The 18,504-nt window shown below is 35.9% G+C and overlaps 2 protein-coding genes across 4 annotated transcripts; both read left to right on the top strand.

Moving 5' to 3' along the window:
- Positions 1–200: 200 nt before the first annotated feature.
- On the top strand, positions 201–8,705 carry LOC113052089 (hexosaminidase D-like). 2 transcript variants are annotated; one of them, XM_026216406.1, is made up of 14 exons: positions 201–2,059; positions 2,499–2,588; positions 2,696–2,978; positions 3,062–3,171; positions 4,269–4,356; positions 4,547–4,711; positions 4,822–5,005; positions 5,370–5,441; positions 6,367–6,571; positions 6,714–6,796; positions 6,895–6,970; positions 7,051–7,146; positions 7,309–7,398; positions 7,908–8,705. In XM_026216406.1, the coding sequence occupies exons 2-14, from the start codon at positions 2,509–2,511 to the stop codon at positions 8,104–8,106; spliced, it is 1,731 nt and encodes a 576-aa protein (XP_026072191.1). In that variant the 5' UTR covers positions 201–2,059; positions 2,499–2,508; the 3' UTR covers positions 8,107–8,705. The 2 variants fall into 2 exon arrangements, with proteins under 2 accessions (XP_026072191.1, XP_026072199.1); XM_026216414.1 differs by having other exon boundaries at positions 2,430–2,588.
- A 586-nt stretch (positions 8,706–9,291) lies between these two features.
- Positions 9,292–17,479, top strand: LOC113052080 (transcription factor E4F1-like). 2 transcript variants are annotated; one of them, XM_026216394.1, is made up of 14 exons: positions 9,292–9,453; positions 11,407–11,516; positions 11,902–11,977; positions 12,108–12,253; positions 12,354–12,474; positions 12,572–12,724; positions 13,028–13,116; positions 13,770–13,994; positions 14,076–14,190; positions 14,280–14,497; positions 14,982–15,180; positions 15,642–15,793; positions 16,608–16,667; positions 16,788–17,479. In XM_026216394.1, the coding sequence occupies exons 1-14, from the start codon at positions 9,360–9,362 to the stop codon at positions 17,136–17,138; spliced, it is 2,109 nt and encodes a 702-aa protein (XP_026072179.1). In that variant the 5' UTR covers positions 9,292–9,359; the 3' UTR covers positions 17,139–17,479. The 2 variants fall into 2 exon arrangements, with proteins under 2 accessions (XP_026072179.1, XP_026072169.1); XM_026216384.1 differs by having other exon boundaries at positions 13,028–13,137.
- The last annotated feature ends 1,025 nt before the right edge of the window (positions 17,480–18,504 follow it).

Below are 18,504 nucleotides of genomic sequence, written 5' to 3'. Positions count from 1 at the left end.
TATTTTGATGTCTCTGTATGATTTTGAATGTAGAAAATACGGCGTACTGATTTCAGCTCTTCGGCTGGTTTTAGCTCATCCATTGTTTCAGCTGAACTTGCACTTTTTGGCATCAAAAATAACAGATATTATTAATTATAATTACATTGTTCAAACTGAATAAAGTCTTAATGTAAATGTAAACGGCTCTTTCCAGGGTTTTTTTTTGTCATAAATTCAACATCACTTTAGATTAATGATGTTTTATTACCTGCTTTTGTATAAAACAATATTAAGTACTAATGATAAAAAAAACTCCCAACTGTCCTAAAATTATAATAGTTAAAAGTATCAAATTAAAGCTTTAAAAGTCACACATAAGTGAAAATGGTGTACCGTGCACACATTAATATTAATATCAGGACTAATTTAATACCTCATATGTAATACTTTAATATTTAATCCTCTTTTTGTTGTTGTTTTGGTCATTCAAAAAAGCCCTGAATCAAAATAGCTTTATTAAAAAAAAGATTAAAGTAAACTAATCACAAACATATGAAAAAATAAAAATAAATCTTGAGTAAAATATATTTCTCAGTAAGTAGAATTAGATTCATGGAATGACTACATGCATGGCCACATGCGATCATATTTTTATAATCATAAATCAAAAGTTGAAGTAAAAATGACTTTCAGTGCATACTACATAGTAACATCCTTTGCATATTTTGCATTCAAATGTTATGGGGAACAAACATTTGTTAAATCAGTGTTTTTAAATAGATAAAATGTGACGAGCAATGCATATTATTCCTTTAAATAACAGTACTGTGGTAGTACTTAAGAAGAGTGATTTATCAGGTCTTAATAACAAGGTATTTCAGTACAAACCATGAATTATTATTGTATTCATATACTATGGTATTTTAATGAACTTTCAGGAATACCACAATATTACGTGGTTCCTAGAATTTCTGACCAATTTCCAGTCAAAAAAAGTGATTTTTCAATATGACTTCATGTGGTTGTGAGAAACGTGTCACTTTTATAAACTGTATCGTTATCTACACAATGTTACTTCCGTTTATCTTTTTTTTTTTCTCTCTCCTATCCATAGGCAACCCATCTGACTCAAAGTAAACGCAAACCTGAGACGGAGTAATAAACTCATCCAGATCCGTGAGGAGCGAGCTGAAGCACTCCTATTTATATTCCTGTGATGCGATTGGCAGGGCTCTGTGAATGGCTTCTAAACTGTCCAATCTCAGGCCACTTGGAAGCGGCTCTGCCCAATCAAAGCACAGAGTGAGAGGCTAAGGGCGGGACTCACCTGTCACTTCTTGTTATCGATTCTGGGTCCAAGTTTTTGCATTTCACGAGATAGGCTAGAAACATTTTAATATATGTTTCAGTTTAAGATAAAGTACTTTCAAATAAGACCCAAATTAAAAGACATCTTTGTAAAAATAAAAAAGGAGAGAGAGAAAGAGAGAGACAGAGAGCTTTTTTCATTAAAATGATGCGAAAATATAATACTGTACTGGACATTGGACTTGCTATGTACGGTTGGTGTTGTAACTAGTCATAATATCTTAAAAAATAAGGATATTACATAGTCCTTGACAACATAAAAACCGCATGTAAAATCATTATACAATAATTAGAAAATGCTGTTGGAGATTAAATATATCGTGTAACACAGCAGGACTTCGCTGTCACTTCTTGACAGTTTATGACAACTATCAAAATGTATTTTTGTGCGTATTTATATGCGATGTTACTTCTGCCCTGTATTCGACGTACTAAACATCACGCGCCGTAAAGCGTCGACGTGACGCGCACCTTTACTTTAACTGTCACGCTCACGCTCCTCTCCTTCAGGTGCACAAACGTCTGCCAACCATCTGTCATTGAAAATTATCAATGCAAATATACTATTGTAAGCACGACACGTTAAACAGGTTGAACTTGTCTCGTTTTTCACACAAATACACTTGCTGCAGCATTAAACTGCACACAGAAGTAATCCTGAGTCTGCTTACAAAGTCTTTTACCTGAAGGATTAATGTTCTTTAGCAAAGTGAGTACACATTTCGATGTTTTTACAAAAGTGATAGACACCTGCATTCATTTATAAAGCGTCATATATTCTGTGTGCAGGAAAACATTTCTCCTTTAATGCTAAATAGTCCTAATTGTGAGAAAATATATTAAATGCAAGTTAAATTGTTGATCTACTTTGATTTTGAGGCATTAAGCCATTTTTTAAAATAGATTTCTAATTTCCAAAATGTATTGTAAAGTGTGAAATTTATTATTTGTATCACTTGTACAGTGTATTATTGTTGTTATTATTATTTAATGCATGCGTTTGTAAATCTATTGTCATTTAAACAGGTAAATATTTCTGAGCTTTTCATTATGTCTTGTGATTTTCAATGCAAATTTAGTTTCGTAGGTCACCTCCGAGTTCAACACCTGCCTTAATATCTATGCCATTCTATCCCATTCACCTGCAGAAAAGCAAACATGAACAATCAGAAGTTTATTAGGTTGCTCATCGGCTGCTTGGTGATCGTTGCCATGATGAAATATTTCTTTAGTCCCAGGTGAGGATAGCAGTTCTCATGGGTCTTCGTGTAAATGTGCATCAAACCATTCACTTCACTTTCCCATACATGCCTGTAATTGACGTTTATTTGACTTCTGTTTATAGCTCGAACAAAGACACAAGTCACAAGACCCACCAAATCATACAAGGAGGTAAATTCTGGGCTAGCCAGCGTGTCCCACAGCCGAATTTGGTTCATATTCAGCAGGATCCTGTCAAAAAAGAACATAAAGACAACACAGAGGTTCAGCCAGAGAAAAAAGAGAAGATCCAATCAAACCAAGAGGAGTCAGAACCAGGAATTCCTGATGATACGCACACAGATTCATTAAAAATCGTGCACTTAGATCTGAAAGGTGCTGCACCCAAAGTCAAATACCTCGAACAGGTAAGAAAACAGTATGTGCAAACAGGGATGTTGATTTAACATGTGGAACAATGCATTACTGTTTGCCTTATGTTCTTTTGTAGATATTCCCTCTACTGTCCTCTCTGGGCGCTAATGGGATATTGCTGGAATATGAGGATATGTTTCCTTATGAAGGGGAACTCAGTATTCTCAAATCTAGCTTTGCATACAGGTGAGTGACTGATCCTGAGCACCTCATTAACTGAGCTTGACTTCATTTGGCTCAGGTCACCCAAACATTTCAATTCTGGCTTTATTTGATTCTAAACCTGTATGCTGTTATTTTTGTGGTTAACAAAAGGTGATATTTTAAAGAATATTCACGCTATGCAGCACTTTTCCATAAAATGACAGTGAATATATATATATATATATATATATATATAGAAAGAGAGAGAGAGAGAGAGAGAGAGAGAGAGAGAATTGCATATATTTCTGCAGAAATATGACCCAAAGCATCATTTTCAAGTCCTGAAAGTTGACAAGGAATATCCAATCAAACAAATGAGGCAAAATATATGCTTTGTCATTTGTTTATTGAGAAAAATGATCTAGTGTTGTTTTTATTTTATGTTATATAAATCTTAAATTGTTATGTTGCATGTTTTCATTTAGATTTTTTTTTTGTATTTCTATGATCTATTTAGTAAAGAACTTATAGATGAAGCGTTTAAAGGTGCTTTAAAAATAAAGATTATTATTATTATAACTGTTATAGGATTTCTGAATATTTTAGGTTTATTAACATTTTGAGTTTAAATTTTTCATTTGATCGATTTTGTCATTTTGTTGATTTTAAATAATTGTATTTGGCTTTAATTCATTTTTAATTTCCGTTTTGGTGATTTTAGTACTTCAGCTAAATGTTGCTGAGACAACATTTCCAATATTTGTAAAAAAAAAAAAAATTCATCTAATATTAATATTTATTTTACTTCAGTTTTATTTGAATTACTGAAGGACATTACCACATATGTCAAGCTTCAAAAAGGAGCGAACAAAACATACAAATACCATAGAAATGCGTTTACATGATACACACTTATACAAAAATATTCCAAGTCCACTGAAGCCAAATACAGTAACTCTGCATGAGGCACAGAATGACATTTGAGTCACTGTTACATTATTCACTGAATCCTCCGTTCAAATCATTTTTAGTCGGACTATTGCAATAATATATTCAGAGATCATAAGCAGATGATCTGTTGAGCTTTATTTCTCTTTAGACATATTTGAACGTGCTTATCTTTATTGTTTCTTGTTAAGTCCTGAAGATATAGAGGAAATGAAGTCTCTGGCCAAACGGCACACGCTTGAACTGATTCCTCTGGTGCAGGTGTTCGGACACATGGAGGCAAGTTCAGAATCTCAAACATGAGCACACCACGTACTTCAGCAAAGCATTAAAGGAACATTTACATTTTTTTACCATGCACTTATAAGTCAACCATCAACAGTTGATGTGGAGGCAAAAATCATTCAAATGCTGTGGATGCACTGTGGTTTAGCATACTGTACACTCAGTCTTTCTGTTCACATTTCAGTTCGTCTTGAAACACGAGAAGTATTTCAAATTGAGAGAAGTGGAAACATTTCCCAATAGCCTAAACTCTCTGGCCCCAGGAAGCCTGGATCTCGTTCAAGACATGCTGACGCAGGTTATGAAGAAGCACCCAGAAGCAAAGTGGTTCCACATCGGTGCCGATGAGGTCAGTGGATCTCTACAGATCATTAAAAATAGCTGTATTTCATGGAAACTGTTTCCATTTTTGAGTGACCTGCTCCTTTTCAAATGTAAGCTCATATCTGCTGCATTCAGGTACGTGGCCTGGGCGAAAGTGACGATTCGAAGCGCTGGCTGGAAGCCAACAATAAAGACACGGGGAAGCTTTTCCTCAATCATGTGACCTCAGTCGGGAGATTTATCACCAAACTGAATCAAGGAATCAAGTTGATCTTGTGGGATGACATGCTTAGGAAGGTTAGCTCCGACACCATCAAAGGTAGAGTGACAAAAGTCTGTTTTCCTATTATCAAATAGCAGGTGTCATGATAATGATAGTACAAACTACAAAGAACTTCTTATAGTTATTTTTAGACTTAACAGTTACATCTAATGATGTGGTTAATGGTTACCGAAGCCTTTATACTGCCAGTGTCCTATTCACAGGTGTACCTTGTGAAATTATTATTATTATTCTTTACAGTATGAAAACAGGGGGATACTAATATAAAATGAGAGGTATATTAACATGGCAGGATGGAGACTTTTGCAATGGAAGTTGTTACTTGATGCACCTTTTAAGCTTAACAATGTTAATAACACAGTAGTGCTTTTTGGTTCTGATGTGGGTGTTTACTTTTCAGAATCGGGTTTGCGAGACATTGCATCGCCAATGATATGGAATTACATCCCGAACATGGATGTGAAAGAGATTGGTAAGACCCTGTTCCGGCTCTTATGGTGTATGAAAATATTGATTCCTCTGTGCACATTGTTCAGAGGGGAAAAGTGTTCTCTTTGTAATCTTGAAAAGGACAATATTCAAAAACCATCTCGGAATAATTCTCTCTTTTTAAATGCGAGTGAATTTTAAAATATATCGCATATCACTGCTTATAGATATGCATGCATCAATATGACCGATTATATGTACAACGTTGTGTACACTACGGTTCGAAAGTTTGGGGTTTAGTACGTTTTTATTTTTATTTTAAATAAAGTCATACTTTTTTATTCAGCAGTGATCCATTAAATGAATTAATAGTGACAGGAATCACATTTACAATGTTAAAAGGTAATAAATTATGTTCTTTGTATTAATCAAAGAATCCTGTAAAAAAATTATACATAATGTCATTTTTTTTTTTTTTTTTTCTATTAAAAAAATATATAAAAAAAATATTAAAAAAAAAATAAATAAATATATATATATATATATATATATATATATATATATATATATATATATACATGTCGTGAAAAAAGTTAATTTATTACAGTAATTCAAATGTATTAATTTATTACAGTAATTCAATGAGTGTGAAACTCATGTATTAAATAAATTCAATGCACACAGACTGAAGTAGTTTAAGACTTTGGTTCTTTTAATTGTGATGATTTTGGCTCACATTTAACAAAAACCCACCAATTCATTACCTCTCTCTTTCTCTCTCTCTCTCTCGCTCTCTCTTTCTCTCTCTCTATATATATATACAAAACAGTTATTTTAAATGGAAATAAAATTTAAATGTTTCATATTTTATAGTTTTTACCATATTTTATATAAGTCACTTCCTTCAACTTTTGAATGACAGCGTATGTCAAACCAAATCTAATTCCACATGTACTCATTGTTTGTAGGTAGCTATATACAGAAGTATGAGCAGGCTGGATTCAAGGGTGTGTGGTTTGCTAGCGCTTTTAAAGGAGCCTCTGGAATTGACCAGAGATGGACTCCAATCAATCACCACTTAAAAAACCACCTCCAGTGGCAGAAAGTCATTGAATCCATGCCGCAGTACAAGTCTGTGAGATTCCAAGGCATTGCTCTGACTGGCTGGCAGAGGTGAGCCTGCAGTTTTACTGAACGGTTGTGCCATCAAAGCATTACTGTGTTCGCAGTTTATATATGAGGATATATACATGCATACATACAAACATATATGACAACATAACATTCATATTAAAACCTATTTCTCTCTGTGAAGGTATGAGCATCACACTGTGCTGTGTGAGCTTCTCCCAGTGGCCATCCCTTCTCTGGCTGTCTGTCTTCAGACACTGAAATACGGTCAGTGCTATTTTCTGGAGGGGTTGAGAATGTGACTTGCTGTTAGGATAAGATCTATTGCAAAGGTGTCATGCGGTCATGTGTTTTGTTTGCTTTAGGATCATTTGATGCCAAGGCACAGAAGGAGGCTCAGCGCTTCCTTGGATGTCAGGTTGAGCTGAGCAAAAACGAGTGGTAGGAAGTTGTTGACATACTGTAGAAATGTTTGAATAGCTCGTGATGTTTGTAAATGATGTTCTCTTGATGTACTGCAGTAAGGGTGCTTCCTTTCCTGGCTCAGATGTTTATGAAATGGTGCAGAAGGTCCACAATAACCTTGAGAGTTCAGTTAAAAAGATCACGGAAAGCTAGTGAGTGATTCTGTTTCTGAATGACCTCACATATAAACATGAGATCAGATGACATTCACACAGTGCATAAGCCACTGCTATTTTTTTCTCTTTTAGTGCAACTAAATTCTTTGTCTTGAACATTCTGTTGCTTGATTATTTGGTTTGTCTTGTGTCTCGCAGCCATGTCAAAGGATCATTCAGCAAATATCATCGCAAACACAACTTTGCAAACCCTCGAAATCTTGCATTTTTCAAAAATGAACTGAAAAAGTAAGGTTTTTATCACTCATATATCAAAACATTTATTAAGAAAAACATAGTCTTTTTGTGTTTCTCATAAAACATTTTAGTTATTATTTGGATACAGGGTTTGTATCAAAGTCTGTATCAGAATTAAAAAAAAAAAGTTTTCTTTTTTAAATCAGTAATTATTAACTAAAACTAACCATTAAAAAAATTATTTTGTTACTTGATATAAAATATTAACTGAAAAAAATAAAAATAATAATAATAATAATAATAATAATAATAATAATAATATATATATATATATATGAAACATTGCTAAAAATTTAACTGAAATTAAAAGCTTATCATGAAATATTAATAAAAACTATAATAGTATCTTAATGATGCTTAAATAACCGTGGTGTGAACACTGTACTTTTGCAGGTGCAGGAGATTATTTCACACTAGAAATTCTGGTTAAGCTTGTTAATGAGGTTCATAAATGGAAATATATAGTATCTTATATATTCTGACTTTTTCCCTCTTGTCAGATTGATGGATGAATGGGATTCCTTTTTATTGACTTTCCGGCAAAGTATGGTGGCAATCTTCTACCCAAACACTTTAGAGGAGTGGATGGAAGAGAATGTCAACGAACACATAGAAAGACTTCATGAGATGGTGGTTGATGTAGAACGAATCATAAAACTCAATGGACAGCCAAAGGAGGATCCTTCGAAAAAGAGGTGAAACAGACAAGTGGACCAACAGGAAGAACATTCCATATAGTGACAACATTAATAAAAGTTTCACAGAAGTTCACTTATTACACTGTGTATGCACTTCTTGAAGAAGTGGATTTACAACACTACACACTGATACATTTAATTAATCTGTTTTTCAGCTGACTCAAAATGATGTAAATTATTTGCCTTTGCAGGTACATTGGTTCAGGTAATGTGTTTTTAAAATTATAATTATTATAATTATTATTATGAATGTCTAGGGATGGAACACAATCATCATTCATTTCTTTGACACGCAAAATGTATTTTGTACATTTGTACGTTTGAGGAGCACAAACAGCTCTGTACAATTGCAAAATGTGGAATCGCCAAAGTCGATTAAAGATACTTTGCATGTTTCGTGCTATATCACTATTACAGATATAGTTCTGCATTAGCTATAGAAGCATTTACTACTCAAAACATTAAAACGGGAAACCTGCTGGCCATGGAGCTTGTGTTACTTTTACAGTAGCTAACAGTGCTAATAACAGTTTTTCTGTGGGGTTTTGTGTCTGCGTGTGTGTTTGCAACTTAAAATAAAAGCTTTTTTGTACTTGTACAGTTTGCACTGTGTTTATTACTGCAGAAACGCAATATTTAAGACTCGATGGTTTCTAGGTGCTCAGACATAACATTACAAAATGGTTATCATCACAGTTATAAAAAGTTTGTCAAATATATTACATTTTGGTGTGACATGATGTCAAATAAAGAAACTTAAATAAAGAATTTTTACTGTTTTAATCAAATCAAGTAATGTAGCAAAGTCCTATTCGTGAACGAATCGTTATTTTTGAATCAGATCTTTTCAACGGATCAGTTCAACCGGTTCACAAAACCAGTCCGATTCTATTACTGACAATTACATGAAACAATACAAAAATGAATAGACACCTCTTTGAAGAAACGTTGCAAGGTTTACGAAATCGTGTTTATTTAAACTACCTTTGTTTCATATTTGCGTTGTTAAAACGAGTCTATTTTTAGTACGTTATTGTTGAAACATCATCGATTTGAAAGAAAAAAAACTAACTCACACAAACTAATGCTGGGAACACATCAAATTACAAACTTTTTTTAAAATATTTCGAATCTATTATGACGTGTTCGTTCTTCTTCCCCGCGCCGCCCTTTTGTTGTTATGACTACGAGGTCGTAAATCCGCCATGTTTTCCCTGTTGAAACGTTGCGACAGAGACGGAGGTCTTGAACGACATGACTGAAGAAAATAATAATACGGCAGCAACAGTTAGCGACCAAGCGGAGCATGGCAACATCATCACCATCCAGACCACGCTCGGAGACGAAGGTAGAAACAGTGCGGTGGGACGGGACGCAGTCGCGTGGGAGAAACGAGATTAATGTGGGGCCTGACTTAGGCTCGTTCAGTCTCGCTAACAGAGTCTCCATTAGCCGCAGTGTTGTTTCTGAGCAGCATGCTAATGCTTAGCATCCATCTGTACTGGAGGAAGATCTGACAACACACACACACACACACACACACACACACACACACACACACGTCTTCCTTTTTATGTATAAACCCGATTCCAAAAGGAGAGACACTGTACAAATTGTGAATAAAAGCAGAATGCAATGATGTGGTAGTTTCAAATACTTTATTCAGAATACAACATATATGACATATCAAATGTTTAAACTGAGAAAATGTATAATTTTAAGTAAAAAATAAGTTGATTTTAATTTCCATGCCATCAACACATCTAAACGAAGTTGGGACAAGGGCATGTTTACCACTGTGTGGCATCCCCTCTTCTTTTTATAACAGTCTGCAAACGTCTGGGTGCGGAGGGGACAAGTTGCTCAAGTTTAGGAATAGGAATGTTGTCCCTGTATTAGACAAGAATGGGACAACATTCCTGTTCCTAAACTTGAGCTACTTGTCTCCTCAGTCCCCAGACGTTTGCAGACTGTTATAAAAAGAAGAGGGGATGCCACACAGTGGACAGTGGTAGTTGCTAAACTGTCTTCTTATTTGTTGCATTTTCCTCTTTATGATGCACCAAATGTTTTCTATGGGTGAAAGATCTGGACTGCAGGCGTCCCAGTTTTCCAAAAAGAACTTCAAATTTTGATTCGTCTGACTACAGAACTTTCCACGTTGCAAGAGTCCGTTTTAAATGAGCCTTTGCCCTGAGAAAAAGACTGCACTTCTGGGTCATGTTTAGATATGGCTTCATGGCACGGTGGATTGTGTTCACCGACAATGTTTTCTGGAAGTATTCCTTAGTCCATGTTGTGATTTCCATTACAGTAGTATTCCTGTATGTGATGCAGTGCTGTCTAAGGGCCCAAAGATCACAGGCATCCAGTATGGTTTTCCGGCATTGACCCTTACACACAGAGTTTGTTCCAGATTCTCTGAATATTTGGATGATATTATGCACTGCAGATGATGATAACTTCAAACTCTTTGCAATTTTTCTCTGAGAAACTCTTTTCTGATATTTCTCCACTATTTTTCACCGTAGCATTGGGGGAATTGGTGATCCTCTGCCCATCTTGACTTCTGAGAGACACTGACACTCTGAGAGGCTCTTTTTATACCCAATCATGTTGCCAATCGAACTAATAAGTTGCAAATTGGTCCTCCAGCTGTTCCTTATATGTACATTTAACTTTTCCAGCCTCTTATTGCTACCTGTCCCAACTTTTTTGGATGTGTAGCTCTCATGAAATCCAAAATGAGCCAATATTTGGCATGACATTTCAAAATGTCTCACTTTCAACATTTGATATGTTACCTATATTATATTGTAAATGAAATATAAGTTCACGAGATTTGTAAATTATTCCATTCCTTTTTTACTCACAATTTGTACAGTGTCCCGACTTTTGTTGAATCGGGGTTTGTTTTATCAGCTCTCTGAAAACACAGTTTCCTCAGTTATTGCACAAAAATGACTGAAATCATAATGAAAACAGAAAATAAAAATAAAAACGAACCCAAAACTATAATAGTATATACTTTTTAAGTTATATTAATTGCATTATAACATTAAACTATACATTAATAATTAACACTTTATTTTACAATTAAAAATATTACAACATTTTATAAATGTATTTTATATTAAAAAAAACTATTGGATGCCACAGTCGTGGGAAAATGTGAGTATTTAGATCGATAAATATTCCTGTTTGTTGCATTGTTTGTTTCACATTGCATAGATGCTTTTGTAATGTGCACGATCCGTCAGACTGAAAGTGCGATATGCAATGTTTTGGTGTTCCCTCTCAGATGAGGATATTCATAAATGTGGGAGGTGTCTGGAGGAGTTCTCCGCTCTGGATGCTTTCATCCGACATAAACTCATCAGGAGCTGCAGGCGTCCTCAGCACGACCTTCAGGTTTGTGTCAAATGATATCTGGATACTTTCCACACAAAAATTAAACAAAAACTCTTTTCATTATTGTTCATAATAAGAAATATTTCTTGAGCAGCCAATCAGCATGTCAGAATGATTTCTGAAGGATCACGTGACTCTGAAAATCCAGCTTTAACATCACGGGAATAAAATACAGTTTTCAGTATATTCAAATAGAAAAAAGTTATTTAAAATAATAATATTTCTGTTTTAACTGTAGTTTTGATCAAATATATGCATCCTTGCTGAACATACAAGATCATGAAAGAGTTTACCAACCCCAAATTTTGAAACCGCAGAGTATGTGTGAGCATCATCCAACATGTAAGCTCAGGATACATCAGTTTTTATCTGTCTCCTTCCTCAGACAAATGACCCTGCTGTTAAGGTGAAATTAAGTGAAAATGATAGCTCATCTGATGAAGCGGGAACGTCGAATGCAGGTACTTCACTTTTTATTTAGCGGAGTCAATGAAACAACTGTCCTTGTATTGAGAGATTTAAATTGAACATAATTTACCAATCCATCTGTCTTTGTTTGGGCACTAAATTAAAGTCGCTTTGCTCCTTCAGACAAGGAAGATAAAGCGGCAGCTGGAGGAGAAAAGAGAAGCCGCTCTGCAAGCGAGGATGACAGCTCCAGTCCTGCAAAAGTTGGTTGGAAGCTAAATGCGGAGGGCCGGTACATCTGTGAGATATGTGAGAAGACCTTCAAAACGGTACAATCTTTGATCAATTTGATGCATTTGAAGTATTTAGGAGTATGCAAGCAAAACTCACTTCAGTTGGTCATTTTTTTCCCGTTTATTTGTCCCGCAGACAAATATTCTCAGAACCCACATGTTCACACACACTGACCAGAAGGACTTTAAGTGTGAAATATGCAACACTGCTTTTAGGACCAAGGGTTCGTTGATCCGACACAATCGTCGGCACACGGGTAAAACAAAGCATCCTTGTACTGGACTCTGTTAAGTAGTGAGAGTTATTTAGTGCCTGTGTCTTTCTAAGTATTATGATATCACTTCTTTTGGCAGATGAGCGTCCGTACCGCTGCAGTCAGTGTGGACTGGCGTTCAGAGAGTCCGGAGCACTAACCAGACATCTGAAGTCTCTCACGCCTTGCACTGAGAAGATCCGCTACAGTCAGTGTAAAGAGATACTTGTGAGCAAGGATGGAGTCCAGAAAGGTATGAAGCCTTTCATAATGACCTCTTCAGCAACAGATTGGGGGAAAAAAAACAAAAGACGGGGGGGTTCCATGCATCATTTTTTTCATTAGATGATTGAGATGTGGGTAGATGTGTGGTAGGATTTAAGTGGACTAAATGATTGGTGAAGTCTGGCATATGTCACCACTAGAGAGATGTCTGTTTTCAAATGAATAGATCTTTCAGAATAAGATCTATAGCATGCATTTTGGTTTTCATTTCACGCCGACATTCTTCTGCATGTGTAAACAGTTTTCTGATTGTATTGCTGCATGTTTCTAGATGTTCAGCCGTCCCCTCCTGAACCCGAGAAGGAGCAGATTCCTGTGGTGAGAGTTGTGGAAGCTGGCCAGGAGATCATCCAGATCCAGGTGGTAGGACAAGTGCAACAGGTCTGAGATTAACAAAACTAGTATGTTAATTGCAAATATTTTTGGTGTGGAAAAGCATGTTGAAATGCACTAATAAAAAATAAAAAAACATGAACAGTTATTGCAATTTTGGGGGATACAGTTTAACCTAGTCTCGACAGTATAGCCAGTAGTTGAGATTCGTTTTGCTTTAACCAATATTGATAAGATTATAAAATTAAAATAATGTAAAATTGATATTTACTTATGTCTGTATGACAATTCAGATTCATTATCATGAATCATAACGGTTCAGTACAAGTTACAAGGTTCAGGTTATATCTTGTATTAGATTTCCATGAACTAACAATGAGAAATACATTTACATTATTTATTGATTTCTACATATACTGTAAATGTATTAGCATTTCAGGTTGTGTAGATTAACAGGTAACACTTTACAACAAAGTTCCTTTAGTTAATGCATTAACATTTATTACAGTATTTATTCATCTTTGTTCATTGTTCGTTCATGTTAATTCACAGTCCATTAACTAATGTTAACAAGCACAACTTTTGATTTTAAGTAATGCTTCATTAGATTAGTTTGTTTATATATTCAGTAGTTGTAGCTGGTTTCACTAGAGTTAATGTAGTTCCTCTGTCCGCAACAGGTCGTGTCTCAGCCTCAAACTGAGACTGTGGTTGAAGCAGACAATCTCATCTGCCAGGCCATCATTAACTCTGGCATCGCGCTGGAGACCGAAGCCACGGAGGCGGCCGAGCAGGCACAGGTCCCGTCACCTAAAGCAGTCCTGCAGACTCCTGAGCCTGACGCCAGACTCACTGAGATCCAGGTGACGGAGGAATGTGTGGAGACCGTGGCCGAGGAAACGCAAGTGAGTTTCTTAGATGAAGACGCCATGTTTTTATTCCAATAAAATAACACAATAAACTTCAAACTCTTTCATCCGTTCTAGGATTCCTCTGTGAAGGAAGATGAACCCATTGAGACAAAATTATACAAATGTCCTCACTGCGAACGCATGTTCAAGACGTTGGCCTACCTAAGGGTCCATGTCAAAGGGCATGTTGGTAAGCCCCATTCAAAGCAGTTTATTCATTACGATCTGGAATAGCTGTGTAATATCCGAGTCTCTGAATGTGTTTTTTTTCTTCCGCAGGGTACAAGCCGTTTAAGTGCTTAACATGTCAGAAGGAGTTCCTGACGGGCTACGTGCTGAAGAAACACATGGAGACGCACATCAGCGAGCGGCGCTACAAATGCGGAGAGTGCGGCAAACAGTTTAAAGCCATCGGACACGTGCGCGAACACATGAGAGCGCATTCAGACGAGAGGCCGTTCCACTGCAACTTCTGTGACAAGAGCTACAAGACCAAGGTGAGGTCAATGTGCGTTTTACATTAGGAGCGTTTCCATTACCCTTCAAATTGCGTAAATTTAAATAGCAAATTGAATTTGACGCAAAAACGTCAAAATATCGCGAAAAAGTTTTTACGCTCATACGAGGTGGTTTTTCAGGCAATGCGGAAAATGAATAATTCACAAAACTGCAATGGAGATTTTTTTTTCTTTTTTCATATTAACAGGTCACATGGTGTACGTAAAAAGTCATATGATCATTCCTCAATGTACTAACCTCCAAGTAACACTTCAGTTAAATATAGTGGCAAGTGTAGCCAAAATCGTGACTTATCGAGAGAGGAAAAAATAAAGTTTTAGTCGCATAGCATCGTTTAATGGAAACGGCGTCATTTCGCAATACATTTTAACGACATAAAATATCTGCATAGTTTTGCCCACATTTGTAATGGAAACGCCCCTAGTGTCATCTTTGAAGCATGTTCTGTGTGTCGTGTCCCAGAATGCTCTGCAGGTCCACCATCGCACTCATGGAGACGAAAAGCCTTACGTGTGTCCCCACTGCACCCGTGGCTTCCGGGAAAAGAGCGCTTTGGTGCGCCACATCCGACATCACACGGGAGAAAAGCCCTTCAAGTGCTCCAACTGTGGCCGGGGCTTTGCTGAGCACGGCACGCTGAACCGTCACCTGCGAGCTAAAGGTTTAGAAACGGCTATCACTCAAATGATTCATCGATTAAACATTCAAATAATTCAAACTCTTCATTTGTATACTTTCTATTTTAACTTTAATTGTAGTAATAGTTTTCTTAAGAATGCCTATATAGTATGGGTATTTTTTTAATCAGTTATAATTTATTTAGTTTTAGTTATCACTATATAACTTTAAATTCAGTTATAGTTATATTATAGTGCTTCAACTTCAGCTAAAGGAAAATTTGCTGAAGTTTTTTTTTTTTACTATATTATTTCCATTAATGATTATTTTATTGCAAATATCATATATGTATATGTATTTAAGTTGGCCCTGTACTTGCACTCTGCACAATGACAATGAAGTTGAACTAAGTGTATACATAATTCTCTCTAAGCTGTGTGTAGACATCATGCATTCTTCCAGTAGTCCCTTGTAATGTGTGTGTGTGTGTGTGTGTGTGGTCAGGGGGCTGTTCTGCAGCGGAGCAGAAGGACTCTGAGCACGCAGGGAGCTGTGAGGAGCAGGAGCTGGCGGCTGAGATCGTGTCTGACGACCCTCATGCTGTGCTGGTAGAGTTCTCCTCCGTGGTGGCCGACACTCAGGAATACATCATAGGGGTAAAAAGCACTTGTGTTACGTATACTGATGTGTGGCCAATAGTCTGCTTATGTGTGTATTTATACTCAGATGAAAATTAATATATGAACAACATAAACATTAATTGTAATTTATGATGATGAAAATCCAACCAGTTTGTTGTGACTTTTTGTTTTGAATTAATTAATTTTCTTATATTAAATGTCATATCATTACATGCATATACCAGCAATATTTTTCACTCCCTTTCACAACTTCAGTCAGTAAGATTTATTTTCTTGTTTTGGAAATAAGTCTCTTATACTCCCCGAAGCTGCATGTATTTGCTCAGGAATACAGTAAAAACAGTGATATTGTGAAATATTATTACGATTTAAAATAAATGTTTTGTATTTCACTGTATTTAAAAACATAATTTATTCCTGTGGTGTTAAAGCTGTATTTTCAGCATCATTACTCCAGTCTTCAGTGTCACATGATCCTTCACAAATCATTCTGATATGATGATTTGCTGCTCAGAAAACATTTAATATTATTATCAATGTTGAAAAAAGCCATGCTGCTTAATATTATTGTGAAAACCGTGATTTTGAATATTTTAACATTTTATTTTGTAACTTTCACTTTTGATCAGTAAAATGCATTCTTGCTAAATAAAAATATTTTTTTTTAAGTCCTACTGACCACAAACTTTCAAATGCTAGTGTATATTTAAAAAATATTTGATAATTAATAATAGGGATGGACAAAAAAAAATGATTAAGATAGCTGTTGCAATATAGTGATTTATAATTTTTGTATTTAAATGTTAGATTTTTTTATTTATTTTTTCAGACACCAGCTGAGGAAGCAACTCAGGGGGAAGAAGTAATAATCCAAGATAATCAGCAGCAGGTTAATTTCAGTTTTTTCCTTCACGTCAATGTCAACCTAAATCAAATATAAGCAGGATGAAAAAGGACAGTTTGTCAGCCGAATGGGGTTAACCACATTGTTCGCTGTGTCTGACTTCAGATGGACAGTCACATCATGAAGGTGGTGCAGCAGATCGTCAGCCAATCACACGGAGGTCACCAGATCATCGTGCGCAACGTGGCCGAAGACGAGACCCCGGGCATCTCGGACTGTGGAGACACCATCACCATCGCCACCCCTGAGAGTTTGACCGAGCAGGTGGCCATGACACTCGCTAATGCCATCAGTGACGGCACCATCCTCACGACGGCCACAGAGGGCGCCACTGAGACGCCCCACACCACAGTCACAATGGTATCAGCTGAGGATGTTGAGACGATGGAGCAAGAGGAGCAGTACGTCATCGCTTCACCCGACGAAATGGAGATCCAGACTGTGGTAGTGGTCTAAGATGCAGGTTTTGGACAGCCGTGGTGTAGCATTTCCTTAATCCACATGTTCTGCGCTGCACGATGGATTCGTGACTTTTGCTTAAGGAAACTTTCAGACGTTTGTGTTTTGGGTTTTAAACGAGCTGCAGGTTTATACCAATGAACCATGTTTTTTCTATTTGTTAAATGTGATGCTGCCGTATCATAGTTTCTCTCTGATGCATGGCATATAATCATAAACGACTATCATCTACTCATGAATATGTAACGTAACGTTGCCACCAATAACAGGGCCCATAAAACACCTGGCAGGGAACAACAGTACAAAACATTAAAAATATATTTTCATGTGCCTCTGAATTTTTTCCCCTTCATTGATCAGTTCTCATTTGTGCATATTTAGTAATGCATAAGTCATCTAAGGAATATTCTGGGCTCTGAAAGCATGGTAAGTGTTGTTGAACGCATGTGTTGATGTTTCGTAAAAACACTGTTGTGTCTATGGAGCAAGGCTTTCTGGAGGGTTTAAGAGCAGATAAATATGTACTAAATATAAAAATATAGATATGCTTTTTTAGAAGGAGCTTTAATGAACTATCATTTATAATTTATTGACATAATACCTGCACATTGTTGATGCCTTTCTGCTATTTCAATGTTCACGATCCTAACAGGAGTTGAAAATTTGTCTTAATATTGCTCTTTGAGGTTAGTAAGCATGCATGCATGAGGTTGATGTATTTTTCTATATCCAGATAGATCGAGGCGGGAGATTCTGGCAGATCGAGGGCATATTGAAGCTCTGGTCACCTTCACTATCTGTTCTCCCTCCCATCAGCGCACATGCTGGAGTGCTTCGCCCCTTCAGGCCTTCACATATGCCCATATATAATGACATTTTTCTTTTATTTCCAGCTATGAATCCCTGACCTGACTTGCAAATGATCCACTGAAAAAGAGTTGCACCCTCTGGTTTGACATGTTTCAGAGTGATATTAAATAGGATTATCAATGGTCATCTTGTAGTGAACAATGCCTTTTAAAACACTGTTTTGGTTTTGAAATGTTATCGTTATAGCCAGCAAAGGCTTTATAACCTAATCCTATCCCCCACATCAAAAGAAATACAAGAAAGATATTTTGCATTAAAAATGAGGAAAATAGGACCTTTATTTTATTATTTTTTATAGTTGAGCACAATTTCTAATATATATATATATTACTTTTCGTTTTACTTTTCATTTTAGTTTTATTAGTTTAATTTTTGTTTATAAAAATGTTATATACTTTTTTATTTTGTATTTAAAATTTTAGAAAAAAATGTTAAATGTTAAAATCACTTTTACATTTTTGTTTTATTTAGTTTTGTTCATTTAGCTTTTTTT

This window comes from Carassius auratus, chromosome 3 (genome assembly GCF_003368295.1).
Source record: "Carassius auratus strain Wakin chromosome 3, ASM336829v1, whole genome shotgun sequence".
NCBI lineage: Eukaryota > Metazoa > Chordata > Actinopteri > Cypriniformes > Cyprinidae > Carassius > Carassius auratus.
This window is presented reverse-complemented; position numbering and strand designations above follow the sequence as displayed.

Bases quoted from the DNA above. Each gene is read 5' to 3' on its own strand.
- LOC113052089 (XM_026216406.1), top strand. From the start codon at position 2,509: ATGAACAATCAGAAGTTTATTAGGTTGCTCATCGGCTGCTTGGTGATC. The intron at 5,006-5,369 runs GTAGAGTGACAA...TTTACTTTTCAG, and splicing joins TAGCTCCGACACCATCAAAG to AATCGGGTTTGCGAGACATT. The intron at 6,971-7,050 runs GTAGGAAGTTGT...GATGTACTGCAG, and splicing joins GAGCTGAGCAAAAACGAGTG to TAAGGGTGCTTCCTTTCCTG.
- LOC113052080 (XM_026216384.1), top strand. From the start codon at position 9,360: ATGACTGAAGAAAATAATAATACGGCAGCAACAGTTAGCGACCAAGCG. The intron at 9,454-11,406 runs GTAGAAACAGTG...GTTCCCTCTCAG, and splicing joins GACCACGCTCGGAGACGAAG to ATGAGGATATTCATAAATGT. The intron at 15,181-15,641 runs GTTTAGAAACGG...GTGTGTGGTCAG, and splicing joins CCGTCACCTGCGAGCTAAAG to GGGGCTGTTCTGCAGCGGAG.